This window comes from Lipophrys pholis, assembly GCF_963383615.2.
Source record: "Lipophrys pholis genome assembly, chromosome: 12".
Lineage (NCBI taxonomy): Eukaryota > Metazoa > Chordata > Actinopteri > Blenniiformes > Blenniidae > Lipophrys > Lipophrys pholis.
The window spans coordinates 7,984,102-7,997,821 of NC_137641.1; the positions used below are offsets into that span (position 1 = coordinate 7,984,102).

At 42.2% G+C, this 13,720-nt stretch overlaps 1 protein-coding gene across 2 annotated transcripts; it reads left to right on the forward strand.

The window, feature by feature from the left end:
* The first annotated feature begins 1,637 nt into the window (after nucleotides 1-1,637).
* On the forward strand, nucleotides 1,638-12,539 carry thnsl2 (threonine synthase-like 2). 2 transcript variants are annotated; one of them, XM_080476540.1, is made up of 10 exons: nucleotides 1,638-1,939; nucleotides 2,587-2,672; nucleotides 4,801-5,032; nucleotides 6,532-6,726; nucleotides 7,986-8,138; nucleotides 8,219-8,461; nucleotides 9,222-9,370; nucleotides 10,174-10,299; nucleotides 10,380-10,534; nucleotides 12,033-12,539. In XM_080476540.1, the coding sequence occupies exons 3-10, from the start codon at nucleotides 4,810-4,812 to the stop codon at nucleotides 12,259-12,261; spliced, it is 1,473 nt and encodes a 490-aa protein (XP_080332666.1). In that variant the 5' UTR covers nucleotides 1,638-1,939; nucleotides 2,587-2,672; nucleotides 4,801-4,809; the 3' UTR covers nucleotides 12,262-12,539. The 2 variants fall into 2 exon arrangements, with proteins under 2 accessions (XP_080332666.1, XP_080332667.1); XM_080476541.1 differs by lacking the exon at nucleotides 2,587-2,672 and having other exon boundaries at nucleotides 1,650-1,939.
* The last annotated feature ends 1,181 nt before the right edge of the window (nucleotides 12,540-13,720 follow it).

Below are 13,720 nucleotides of genomic sequence, written 5' to 3' on the forward strand. Positions count from 1 at the left end.
TCACACACATGTTGATGGCAGTAAAAAGCACCGCAGGCAGAACAAGGAAAGATTGTTGACGACAGTTTCGTCAGTGTATGTGTATTGACTATGTCTGTATGGACGGCCTGCTCGGGACACTTTTTCACTTTGACCAAAACTCCTTTTATTTCTTAATAATGCATTTAATTTCGCTCCAGGTGTTGTTCAGGTACTTTTGATTGGACTATTGGCCATTGGCTGAACCTTCCATGCACATGTCTCTGAACTCCAACCACAACAGCAAGAGGAACACTTCTAAAATTATATATATATATATCATGGTAAATGGTGGTTTTCCTTTAACTCTCAAAAGAAAAGTTAGTCCTGCCTGCCAATTTCATATGACTGTTCCAGAAATGTCAAAGAAATCTCATTGTGATTTGTTTTTATTCTTAAATCCCTTGACCTGAGTAACAAAACCAATGTTAATTTATGTTTATACCAGGAAAGTACGCTTTATGCACATTTGGGGGTTTGTTCACTATTCTTGGTCTTATGTCAAATATTTGCATGATTTCAATTTTGTAAGCTCATTTTTGTAAAGTCTTCAGTGTTAAGACTTGTGTATATATGTTTTTACTTGTTTACAGACGTGCATTAAATGATTGAATAAATGAAGTGTTGTGATTGATGATTTTCTGTGCAGCTGGCAGTGAAAATACTCTGTAAAATGTCCCGTCAAACACATTCAGAGGATCTGTATTCAATAAATTCATCAATTATTTAAGGCAGTATTAAATTTTATGTAGCACTCGTTAATTATTCCGCTATATAACAAATTCATTTTATTGATTTTTGGAAAATCAGGTGTTTATTTTTTGTTATTGCATCTGTAATAGCTTTGTTAATACACTAATTATTGCGAAGAGCCGAAAGAGTTGACTCTTTTAGTTAACCGAGTCTTTAGAGTTGACTCCTCAGCGAGAGTCGGTACAAATGATCGAGTCATGACTCAAGCCCCGCCCACTTTTGCTCTTCGTCCAGTGGGATTGCGTGTTGGTGGAGCGCTTCCGGTCAGCTCATAGACGCATATACATAGACGCCTAAATAGTAGTCCAGCGGCGCCGCCATGTTGGATGGGTCTACTCACGCTCTGTAGAGCCAGAATCCACCAGTCAATTTAGAGTGAATAACTATGTCCGTATTTTGTTTTGAAACACTTGAATGAAGCTGAAGGGAGCCAACCAGTGGACCTTTCTCAACATTTCCCTCAACGTGAACCTCAGTCCGATGACGTATTTATATTTGATATATGTCTCATACAGCTGCGAGCATCGTGAGTCTGCTCAGATTAAAATATCCCCCTTGTTTCTGCAACTCTTTTCACACATACTCACATGTACACTTTTTTACATGTTATAAAAATTTTAAAAACGTGAATCCATAAACAACTCATTTCACACACACACACACACACCGAATACAACCTGTTGACATGTGTATTCATCTTTGAGTATTTATGAGGGGGGGGGGGGGGGGTCAACTCATAGTGTGCGTGTCTGCCCGTGTCTGTGTGTGTGTTCTAAGTAGAAATAAATGCACTAGGGGTGCACGGGGGACCCATCCAAGATGGCGGCCGTGTGGTACGTCTACGCCGGTCATTGCGGCGTCACGGTCTGTTCTGTCCGGGCAGCAGCAGGAGGAGGGGGTGCACTCACCGCTGCTAAAGTTAGCTTCCTAACGAGTTGAGTGAAAAAGAGTGATTGGTGAGGACAAGTGAGCCGAACAGGCTTTTCTGTTCAGGCTCCTCTGCAGGAAGAAGCAGCAGGTTGGAGTTTAACCCCCCCGCCGGCTTTAAGGGCTTCGTGCTTCAGGCCGACAGGAGTCAAACCCACACCTGCAGGGGGAGATAATATGACGCAGAGGAAAGGTTCAGCTCAGACTCCAGCCCTGACACAACTGTTGATGAGACTTTAAGGTAAACCTCCTCTGTATGGACTGATAATATCTGTAAACCGAGACAAACTGTTCCTGCAAAGCAGCTGCAAGTTATTCTAGGAAATACCTTTTAAAAACACCATCATCAGCTGTCAACTACTTATTATATTATACTCCATTGAACTTAACATCGTTAGTTAACAAGAAAACAAATATTCACAAGTTAATAAGTATGGTAACTTTCTCTATAAAAGGTTAATGCAGCATTATCAATCATCATAATCATGATCACTATCATCACTCATTATCATACGTATCATCACTCATCATAATCATTATCTTCCATCACTATCATCACTCATTATCATAATCATCACTCATTATCATAATCACTTTCATCACTCATTATCTTCCATCATTATCATAATCATTATAATCATCACTCATTATCATAATCCTAATCATTATCTTCAATCATTATCATAAGCATCATCACTCATTATCATTATCATCCATTATTATCATAATCAATCTGGTGATTTTGCAGTAGAAAAATAATATGTAATGACAATATAGCTCACTGGTGATTTAGAAATAAAATATTAAGTGTAAGCTGAGTGACGTCCAGATTATCCAACATCAGCAGTAGAGCTTCCTTTACTCTCTTTACTTTCTTGGGTTCCAAAGGTCTGACTCTTGAGTTCCCTGCAGCCTGCGAACACGTGTCTTTTTGAAAACGTTCTTCCGAACTCCTTTTCACTTCACGCTCATATGTAAGTATTGTTCATGCTCTGTACTGTTAAGTTAATTAGTTATGATGTGATTTAGGTCCTTTTCCTGCTTGTTGGATTAACTTCTTTGCTCTTCCACACTGAGTAAATGTGCCAGAAACCTCAGATCTTCATGTGAGAGGCTACAACATGAAAGAGATGCATTTAACTATTTTCTTTTACCACATAAAGTTCCTTTCTTGTACAAATGGTCGGTATTGTATTGAGGTGACGTCAAACATCACTCGCTGTTAGCTCCGAGCTATTCTGATGTATAAATACATCCATAAGTTACTACTGGGACTGAAACAAACGGAGTTCGCAGAGACATTTGAAACAAAGAGACGTCGTAAAACTTGAAGTAAACTTCAGACTGAAAGCTCGTGGCTGTTTGGACGAGGAACACAGAACATTTTCAACTTTAGGATACAGGCCTTCCTTCATTTAAACTGTTAAAACCTCCTCAGAGCCTCAGCTGACGTGGTTTTATCAGGCATTCTATTCTATTATATTCTGTTGTTCTGTTCTGTTCTATTCTATTCTATTCTGTTCTGTTCTGTTCTGTTCTATTCTATTCTATTCTATTCTATTCTATTCTATTCTATTCTATTCTGTTCTGTTCTGTTCTGTTCTGTTCATCAAATAAAAGAGACAGAGGAAAGGAAAAAAAATATTTTTTTACAGGGAGAAACCTGCAGACTCCGAGGTTAAATGAAATGTGTGTATTGTGTGTTGTGAGTTTATTGTGTGTTGTGAGTGTGTTGTGAGTGTATTGTGTGTTGTGAGCGTATTGTGTGTTGTGAGCGTATTGTGTGTTGTGAGCATATTGTGTGTTGTGTGTGTATTGTGTGTTGTGAGTGTATTGTGTGTTGTGAGCATATTGTGTGTTGTGTGTGTATTGTGTGTTGTGAGTGTATTGTGTGTTGTGTGTGTATTGTGTGTTGTGTGTTGTGAGTGTATTGTGTGTTGTGAGCGTATTGTGTGTTGTGTGTGTATTGTGTGTTGTGTGTGTATTGTGTGTTGTGAGTGTATTGTGTGTTGTGTGTGTGTATTGTGTGTTGTGAGCGTATTGTGTGTTGTGTGTGTATTGTGTGTGTATTGTGAGTTGTGAGTGTATTGTGTGTTTATTGTGTGTTGTGAGTGTATTGTGTGTTGTGAGCGTATTGTGTGTTGTGTGTGTATTGTGTGTTGTGTGTATTGTGCATTGTGAGCGTATTGTGTGTTGTGTGTGTAATGTGTGTTGTGAGCGTATTGTGTGTTGTGTGTGTATTGTGTGTTGTGTGTATTGTGCATTGTGAGCGTATTGTGTGTTGTGTGTGTATTGTGTGTTGTGAGCGTATTGTGTGTTGTGTGTGTATTGTGTGTGTATTGTGAGTTGTGAGTGTATTGTGTGTTTATTGTGTGTTGTGAGTGTATTGTGTGTTGTGAGTGTATTGTGTGTTGTGAGCATATTGTGTGTTGTGTGTATTGTGCATTGTGAGCGTATTGTGTGTTGTGTGTGTAATGTGTGTTGTGAGTGTATTGTGCATTGTGAGCGTATTGTGTGTCTATTGTCTGTTGTGTGTGTATTGTGAGCATATTGTGTATTGTATGTGTATTGTGTGTTGTGATTGTGGGTTGTGTGTGTATTGTGTGTTGTGAGTGTATTGTGTGTTGTGTGTATTGTGAGTATTGTGTGCGTATTGTATGTTGTGTGTGTATTGTGTGTTGTGTGTGTATTGCGTGTTGTTAGTGTATTGTGTGTTGTGTGTTGTGGGTGTATTGCGTGTTGTTTATGTATTGTGTGTTGTGGGTGTATTGTGTGTTGTGTGTGTATTGTGTGTTGTGTGTGTATATTGTGTGTTGTGTGTGTATTGCGTGTTGTTAGTGTGTTGTGTGTATTGTGTGTGTATTGTGAGTATTGTGTGTGTGTATTGTATGTTGTGTGTGTTGTGTGTTTATTGCGTGTTGTTAGTGTATTGTGTGTTGTGTGTGTATTGTGTGTATTGTGTGTGTATTGTATGTTGTGTGTGTTGTGTGTTTATTGCGTGTTGTTAGTGTATTGTGTGTTGTGTGTGTATTGTAAGTATTGTGTGTGTATTGTATGTTGTGTGTATTGTGTGTTGTGAGCATATTGTGTGCCTGTTGGCAGGGTAGCAGGATGCAGTACTGCAGTACTCGCGGTGGGGTCGGTGGCTGGAGCTTCAGGGACGTCCTGTTTTCGGGCTACGCTCCAGACGGCGGGATGTTCATGCCGGAGACGCTGCCGCTGCTGAGCCCCGACACCCTGAGGGGCTGGAAGGGGCTGCCCTACCCCAGACTGGTGGTGGAGGTGGCCTCGCTCTTCATCCCCACTGCGCTGATCCCCAGAGCGGACCTGGAGGGTGAGCGGTGCCACAACCACCAACACCATCACTACCAGTTACAACGAAGGCGCCAAGGCAGCAACAGTTCTCCACACTCAAGCTGCAAAAGGAGGAAGTTACGTTAAAACAACTTCCTGTTCCCATTTCAAGAATAAAACATCCCTCCACAGCATTAAAGTTTTGACTCGATTCTCTTGGGTTCTTTGTAAAGTCGAGCCAGATTAACTGTGGGGGAAAAAAACGTGCAGTCCACACTCCTTCATCATCATCTAACCATTTCGTCTCCTTTACTAACATTCATTTCTGCATATTTTCTCATTTATGTATTTAAAAATCCACTATAATCCAGGTTTCAGGGGATTTCTTTGCCCTGCAGGAGTTTTTCCCCCCCCCCAATAATTTCCCAAACTAAAGTCTAAATGAGACATACCTTTCATTTTTAGAACTGAATTAAATTAAAGCATGCTCAAAAACAGTGACAGTGACAAACTATAAAGAAAGAGCTGTCAGAGTGAGAACCCTGGAACCAGCATGAGAAATGTTCTAGATCAGGGGAGTCAAACACGTTTTATTTAGTTTAGAGGCCACATGCAGCACAATGTCACCTTGAGTGGACAGACATGATAAAATAGTGACACCTTAACCCTTTAAATTTAAACTTTGAGCATTTTCTATTGTTGTGGTACAGAGTATACATGATCAAAATGTTTTATATTATTCCAAATCTGAACAATTACTAACCAGAATTACTACAATCTCTACATGAAACCAATTTAAATGAAACCTTTTGGAGGGAAATATTAACAAAAACGTGTTTTTAAAAAAAATCTGTTTTCTTTGAAATTATTACAATCTGTTTGGAGCCTCCAGTTCTGATCCACGGGCCTGATGTGTGACATCCCTGCTTTAGAGGCACAACATGGTTTAAAGTCTTTAAAGGTTCATATGCAACACAAGCTCCTCATCATTATAAGCACCTTCTCCCATATAAAAGTCAAGAAGAGCTGAAGTTTGTTCTTTAATCGCCTGCAACATGATAGGATTTACTCATTTTTGGAAACGCGTGGGCAGGATCTCTCTGCACATACTAAATTCTACAATTCAGAGTAATACTGTCCACAGGATTTGGCTGAGAGCTGAAGAAAATGATGTTTAACTGTCAATCAATGGCTCAGAGATCTTCTTGAGGTAAAAAGATGATTGTGTCAGACGTCTCCCATTTCATAGACTAAACCCCTCTTTATCAAGTCAAATCCAGCTTTATTGTAAATTCATCCAGACAGTATGTACAGGACACACAGTGACTTTAAATCGGTACAGTAATTAATATAAATCTACATTTCTGTATGATTAAAAACTAAAATAGTAGCTGAAGATAATGATAATAGTTCCTTGCATTGTAATAGGGTCAGGGCACTGCCTGACGCTCGGACCACAATGAACAGAATTACCATGAGTACATACGTTAGACGAGCACATAAACGACGTACTGCCTGTGTCTGTGTGTGTTTTTTCAGCCCTTGTGAGCGAAGCCCTGTCTGGGTTCTCTGTGCCGGAGGTGGTCCGGGTCGCCCGGCTGAAGGACGGCCTGTCGGTGCTGGAGCTCTTCCATGGAGACACGTTGGCGTTTAAAGACCTGGCCATGACCTGCACCGTGCGCTTCCTCAACTACTTCCTGCAGAAAGAGAGCGGCCGGGCCACCGTGATCGTAGGTGAGAACGCCAACGACGTGCAGCGCGTGGTTTCAAACCAGGGACCCAGTCGGGGGGTCTGTGGGGTGAGGCCGGAGACGTGACCCGAAGCACAGGAGACGGCAGCCAGGGACAAAAAGGAATAAACAGCCTGTCTAATACAGTGTAGAGATAGATGGATGGATGGATGGATGGATGGATGGATCAATCGATATATAGATAGATAGATAGATAGATAGATAGATAGATAGATAGACAGACAGACAGACAGACAGACAGACAGACAGACAGACAGACAGACAGACAGACAGACAGATAGATAGATAGATAGATAGATAGATCAATCGATATATAGATTATAGCTAGATAGATAGATAGATAGATAGATAGATAGATAGATAGATAGACAGACAGATAGACAGACAGACAGACAGACAGATAGATAACACATGTGAGGGCGTCATCTTTCCAGATGATCAGAATCAGAAAGGTTTTATTTCCAGGTACTCTAGAAAATGTACATTTCCACTGCACGAGCAATTTCTTTTGGTGTCGTGGTGCAAAACACCAAACAACCAACATTGAGTATGTGCACTCAAAAAGTATTGTGAGTAATAATAATATGTGTTAGTGGGTGGAGGGGAGTCAACTGAGCCACTGTTCATCAGTCTGACTGGGAATAAGCTGTTCTGGTGGCGTTAGGTCCTGGTCCTGGTCCTGGTCCTGGTCCTGGTCCTGGTCCTGGTGGACTGGAGCCTTTTGCCAGAGGGGGGCAGGAGGGGGAAATAGGTGGTGTCGTCCCAGAGCTTCGGGAGTTTGACGGACTGGTGTCCAGCTTCATCTGAAAAACATTATTTTGATGTGTTAATAAATAACACATTACAGTCATGATTTAGTATAAAGTAAAGTCAAGTTTAGTGTCAGGTAAAGCATGACAACAATACGTTGTCATGCTTAATTACATTTTCACATTTTAAAATGTGCTAAATTATGACAACGTGAGTTTTGTCAGGTGCTTTGAGAAAAGCTCTGTGTTGGAGTAAATGGGTCCTTTTTTGACAGAGTTTCCTGGACTGCCTTTTGAAATAAGAGATTTTTTTTCCTCGTTATTACTTCTCTATTAGTGTGCCATAGTGGCAGCATTCAGAATGAAGCATGAGATTTAAAACAGAGTAGGAAGCATGAAGATGCAACAAGAATACGGTTGAAATAAGAAAATGTCAAGTCTCTATTGTGGTAATTTCACCATTATTGTTTCTGTTGAATGTTCTGCTCTTCAGGTACGTCAGGTGACACCGGCGGTTCGGCCATACAGAGCGCCAAAGGTCTCCCCGGGCTGGACGTGGTGGTGGTTTACCCCCGAGGACGCGTCACCGCGGTGCAGGAGAAGCACATGATCTCCTGCCTGGAGGATAACGTCCACGTGTTTGCAGGTTCTCTTCAGAAGCGCGTCCTTCTCAAACCAAACTCAGCGACCCTGTAAGATTTGAAAGGGGAATTTCTTTTTCTGCAGCGGACGGCAGCTCCGACGACATCGACCAGCCTCTGCGCCGCCTGTTCGCCGACCAAGACCTGGTCAAGTCTTATGGTCTCATGAGTCTCAACTCAGTCAACTGGTCGCGGGTCATGGTGCAGCTGGCCCACTTCATCTATGCCTACCTGGAGCTCAGTGGCATGGACCCGGCTGCCGGGGCGGACGTGGAGCTTCCTGAGCTGGAGGTGGTGGTTCCTACAGGCGGGGCAGGAAACATCGCAGGTGGGTTGATTACGGAGTAAATAACCAGGCGTAAAACAGGAAGGCGAAAGTTTCTCTTTGGGGACGGATTGAGGACACTTTTCTCGGTTGAGGATCGCAGTGAGCAGCGTCACAGAGGAGAGAAGGTTCAGGAACCACCAGAGAAGTCGTTTGTTACACGGCAGCTTGCCTCACTCCCGAGCTGTTGCTCGCTTTCACTACTGCTTGAAATGTCTACCCTCATGTGCACTGAGGGGCAACGTCGCATTGCATGTAGTCTGATTACTTTTTCAAGTAACCAATAAAGTAAGGGATTACAGTCATTAGATTACCGTTATTTTACCGCCAGCAGGTTGAGGTACTGTGTCACTAAACCATGATTTTGTTTTGTGAGCCTGTCTTTTGAGCAGCACGACGTCGGTGTAAACAACAGGAGACGACACACAGAGCAGCAGAGAGCAGCAGAGAGCAGCAGAGAGCAGCAGAGAGCAGCAGAGAGCAGCAGAGAGCAGGACCGGCAGCGTTCAGTGTGTGAAAATACCGACATTACTTTGAGTTCGACTCAGTAAAAAAACCTTAGCGACCGCTGTGCACTCTGCCTGGGAAGAAAACTTTTGTCTCTAACGAAAAATTCCACCTTAAATCTGAGCGAGCAGCGAGACTGCAGCTCAGGACGTGTGCAGGAAGTCGACTGGTATCTTGTGTTGTTCGTGCCGTCCTGTTAGCTGGAGGGTCGTCCTGTAAAGACTGTTCTGTCCTGTTTGTCTTGGTTCTTTCTCAGCGGGCACCGTCGTGAAGCTGATGGGATTGCCCCTGAAACTGGTTGCCATGGTGAATTCTAATGACATCGTCCACCGGACGGTGACCACCGGGGACTTTTCCATGGCAGCTTGTGTCACACAAACTTTGGCGCCTGCCATCGACATCCAGGTACACGCCTGGCGGTCTGACGCTCAGTCCTCATCTGAGATGTTGAGCAGGAATGTTACTGTCACGGTCTCTGATCCGACTTCAGAGCAGTTTACCGACATGTCTCACATTAAATACTGCCGTGGAGGTTTTTCTTTCTGGAGTCAGTCAAACACTGAAGTAATGGACGTTTTTGCTGTAGTACTCTATCAGCATTCTTTTGTCACACAGTGACACCTTGTGGCCACATATGGTGTTTACCAGTAGATTTTGATGTAGAAGTTTCTTCATGATACTGTATAAGTCACATGACCGGCCAAAAGTGTAACTTATAGTCCAGAAAATATGGAATAGACCAGAGGTGGCCAACCTCGCAGCAGACCATTGTCAGTCTCTTGGATCGATTAGCTGAAATCATCGCGTGCTGCTCTTCCAGCTATAATTACTTCTCATGTGAAACGCAGAGATTTTCTTAAGTCGTACTTAAACGTACTCGGCGCACTGCACCGTGTCCATAACATGTGTCTCACACAGTTTAACACGAAACCTGCCTGAACAAGATGACACGACAGGTTTTGGAGAAGTAAATGAAGGTAAAACTCTAAATAGTTTTGGCTAAAACACATTTTCACGACTGAATTTGTGGATTATGAAATAAAAGCTTGTGTAAAAACCAAGAAAGACTTTCACAGCAGAAATCCAACGAATCCCGTCTGAGCCGATGTGAAGCTGTGATCAGCAGCTCCTAGAAGAGCATGTTGCGTTTTTTTTTACTGACGCAGCAGGTTGAATTGGTTAAATATTCCAGGTTTCTTTGCCTTCAGGACCCGTACAACATGGAGCGGGTGTTCTGGCTGCTGCTGAACAGAGACGGAGCGTCAGTGAAAGCAATGATGGAGGACTTCCAGCATTCACAGAGACACGCGCTCTCTGGGAAACACCATAAACTGGTAGAGCCGCGCGGCGCGATGGAAATCCCCCTCCGCGAGACGCCGCCGGGACTTTAAAAGCTTCTGCGTTTGACCCGCAGCTCTCGCAGGTCATGTCGAGCGGCTCGGTGACGGACGACGGGATCCTGGAGACGATGGGGAGGTGCTGGGAGGACAACCAGTATGTGCTGTGTCCTCACACAGCTGTGGCCGTTTGGCATCACTACCACTGTGCGCACCTCGCCCGGCTCCCCAGGTCAGTCGCACGCTTCAATCAAACCTGCAAATGCTTTCAGCTCCTTGGTTCTGCAGCTGGTTCCAGGTGGGATGGGGTGGATATGCTGACCCTCTGATCGGTATCGGTATCGGTATCGGTATCGGTCCTTTTTTTTTTTTTTTCTTCTCCATTTTTATCGCCCGAAGGATCATATTTATTTGTAAGAATTAAAGATTCTTCATCAGAAGATAAAAGTATTTTAAATAGAAAGTAATCCGGAGTTGAAACAAGATGAAATTTAATCTAAAGTCACACTCATGTTGCGCATGTTGGCTGAAGGCTGGACTTCCTGTATTTTCACATTAAAGTTGAAAGAAATGTGATTTGGTTAGTCGTGCCAGTAAAAGTTTCTTTTTTTTTTTTTCCACTTTAATTGTGAAAGTTATGGTTGGTCTTTACATTCAACCTGCGACTGTCAGACTTTTTTCACCTGGTGGTCTGATATTGTAACTTATCTATCATTTAAATTTTACTGCATCACATTAACGTCTTTAAACTTATAGTTTTTCATATTTTTTCCATTTGCTCCGTGTGTTTTGATGATTGATTTGGAAGGGTGGTCAATAGAAGTCTATAGAGATAAATCCAGCCAAAAGGTTTGTTCATTTGAAAAAAATAAAAAGTGATTGAAAAGATAAAATTTGAAATGGAAAGTTCAAGGTTTGATCTTGAATTTTAAAGGATTAAAACCACTGTATTCGGAATACAAATACGTTTATCAAAGGTTCATTCAACTTTATTATAATTTTATAATTCAACTCTAGTATTCTTTTGCTGAAATAATTTTTTTTTTAATTTTTCACTCTTGAATATACTTTTTAAATTCTTTTTTCACTTTCAGATCTTATTTTTTCAGTGTTGTGGTGTCAGGATGCTGTCACTCAATGCCAGCCCGTCTCAGTCGAAGCCACCCACCCCCCCCACGCCGCAGCACGGCCACAACTCTGAAACTGAAAAAAAAAAGTGTTGGAAGTGAAAAAGAAAAAACGCAACTTTTTACAGACATGATTTGAATGTGAAAAAGAATCTGACTCTTAATCTGAAAACGTTAAACCTGCAACTGAAAAATACTACCGTAAAAATGTATTTGAGTGAAAAATAAAAATAAATGATTTTATCAAAAGAATTCAAAATTGCATTTAAATTGGGAAAAAAAACTTTCCTATCCTTATTCTTATTTTTAATAGTGTTTTTAATTTCTTTCATAACTTTTAGTTTAGAATTTTATTTTTTTAAATCACATTTATTTGTCTCCATAGAATTTGTCTCCATAGAAGTGGAAGCGTTTCATATCCTGATCTTATCAAACCTTAATCATCACCCATGAAGAAAGATTCACACAAACGTCAGACCACCTTCAGAGAATCGTTCAATAAGGACAACAAAAGTCTTTGTTAGTTCTATTTGATCGGAAACGATTCAAATGTGTCTTCAATGACATCGAAGCTCTCGAAATGAATGAACCCATTTATTCCAGATGTTATATAGCAACAGCATCTCCAGCCAAGTTTGAGACAGCGGTGCAGAAGGCGGGCCTGACCTTTGACCCCCCGGAGGCGGTGAAGGCGTTGGACAAGCTGCGTACCCGTTGCCAGAACCTGGAGCGGAGCGGCAGCTGGTCCAGCGACTGGGAGCAGCGCCTGCGGGAGTGGATCCACACTGTGGGCAGCGTCAGGGCCGCCGGACAGACTTTCTACAATCAGTAACCCGACTCCGGAGCTGTCAGTGATCCCTTCACCTCTTATCTACACCGAGGGAGGAACACCTCCGGATGGACTTTGCTCTGTCGCATCATGTGACATGCCTTTTGTACTTATACAGCCAAGTCATACGCAACCACTCACACACACCGCTGCTTCGTCTCTCGCAGCACAACTCCAAGTGTGAGGCTGCTTTTTAAACACAGGCCACCGGAGGTCCTGTCACTGAGCAGCCCGTCTCTGTCCATTCCCGGGTCCTGTCAAATAAATCACTGAGAGAAATTAAACATCTGTGTGAATTTGATTTTATTCACTTGCAAAAGTAACTCGCATTATTCCTAAATAACTAATAATTAATGGAGGTCCTATCCATCAGGAATTAATTTAACTTAACACCGTATTATTTACTGGTGGAAATGTGAGTTTCATTGTATGATTGCTCATATTTGATTAACATAAAACACCCAAAATTTATAATTTTCCGGACTGAAAAATCAAGGTGAAACAAGAAAAAGGCCAGGAAAAGCAATTCCGCCTCACCTGCTGATATTTTGCAGAAATCTTTAATAATCTGACCCGATCTCAACTTGGGGGAGTTTAATCTGTTTGTGCTGCTGCCACTTGAGCTCAAACCTTCAAACCTTCAAACCTTCAAAGGACAAACATGTTGAAACCAAAGAGCTATGAGTCCTTCAGCAATGGTAATAAAACTATGATTGACACAGAGACAGAGCCGAGCTCAGAGAGTGGATGCAGCGAAAGACAGAGATGTTTGGAGTCTGACGTCAGAGGAGTCAACATGATCCACTGTGGCAACTCCTGAAGGGAGCGGACTGATTAATTAAGACAGCCGCTACAACGAAACACAATAAAGTGCGGAATTATTTGTCTATCAACAACCTCTTATTACTGTGGACTCAATGTAACTAGTGAAATTAAAGATTTTACCTGCTCACAGGATCGCTAAAGCTCTTACAGCTGTGCTATTTATCGGAATATATGAAAAAATAATAACAAGAATACCTGGCTGCAAACAGGGGCCACCATACCTCAACTCCATACAGGAAGTCCCCATACCTCCATACAGGAAGTCACATCACTGCCATACAGGAAGTCACATCACCTCCATACAGGAAGTCACATCACTGCCATACAGGAAGTCACATCACCTCCATACAGGAAGTCACGTCAGCTCCAAACAGGAAGTCACATCACCTCCATACAGGAAGTCACCATACCTCCATACAGGAAGTCACATCACCTCCATACAGGAAGTCACATCACTTCCAAACAGGAAGTCACATCACCTCCATACCGGAAGTCACATCACTGCCATACAGGAAGTTACATCACCTCCATACAGGAAGTCACATCACTGCCATACAGGAAGTTACATCACCTCCATACAGGAAGTCACATCACCTCCATACAGGAAGTCACATCACTTCCAAACAGGAAGTCACAT

Excerpts from the sequence above, each read along its gene's own strand:
- thnsl2 (XM_080476540.1), top strand. The coding sequence starts at position 4,810 with ATGCAGTACTGCAGTACTCGCGGTGGGGTCGGTGGCTGGAGCTTCAGG. Across the intron at positions 8,139-8,218 it reads TAACGTCCACGTGTTTGCAG|CGGACGGCAGCTCCGACGAC; the intron begins GTTCTCTTCAGA and ends CTTTTTCTGCAG. Across the intron at positions 9,371-10,173 it reads CGCCTGCCATCGACATCCAG|GACCCGTACAACATGGAGCG; the intron begins GTACACGCCTGG and ends CTTTGCCTTCAG.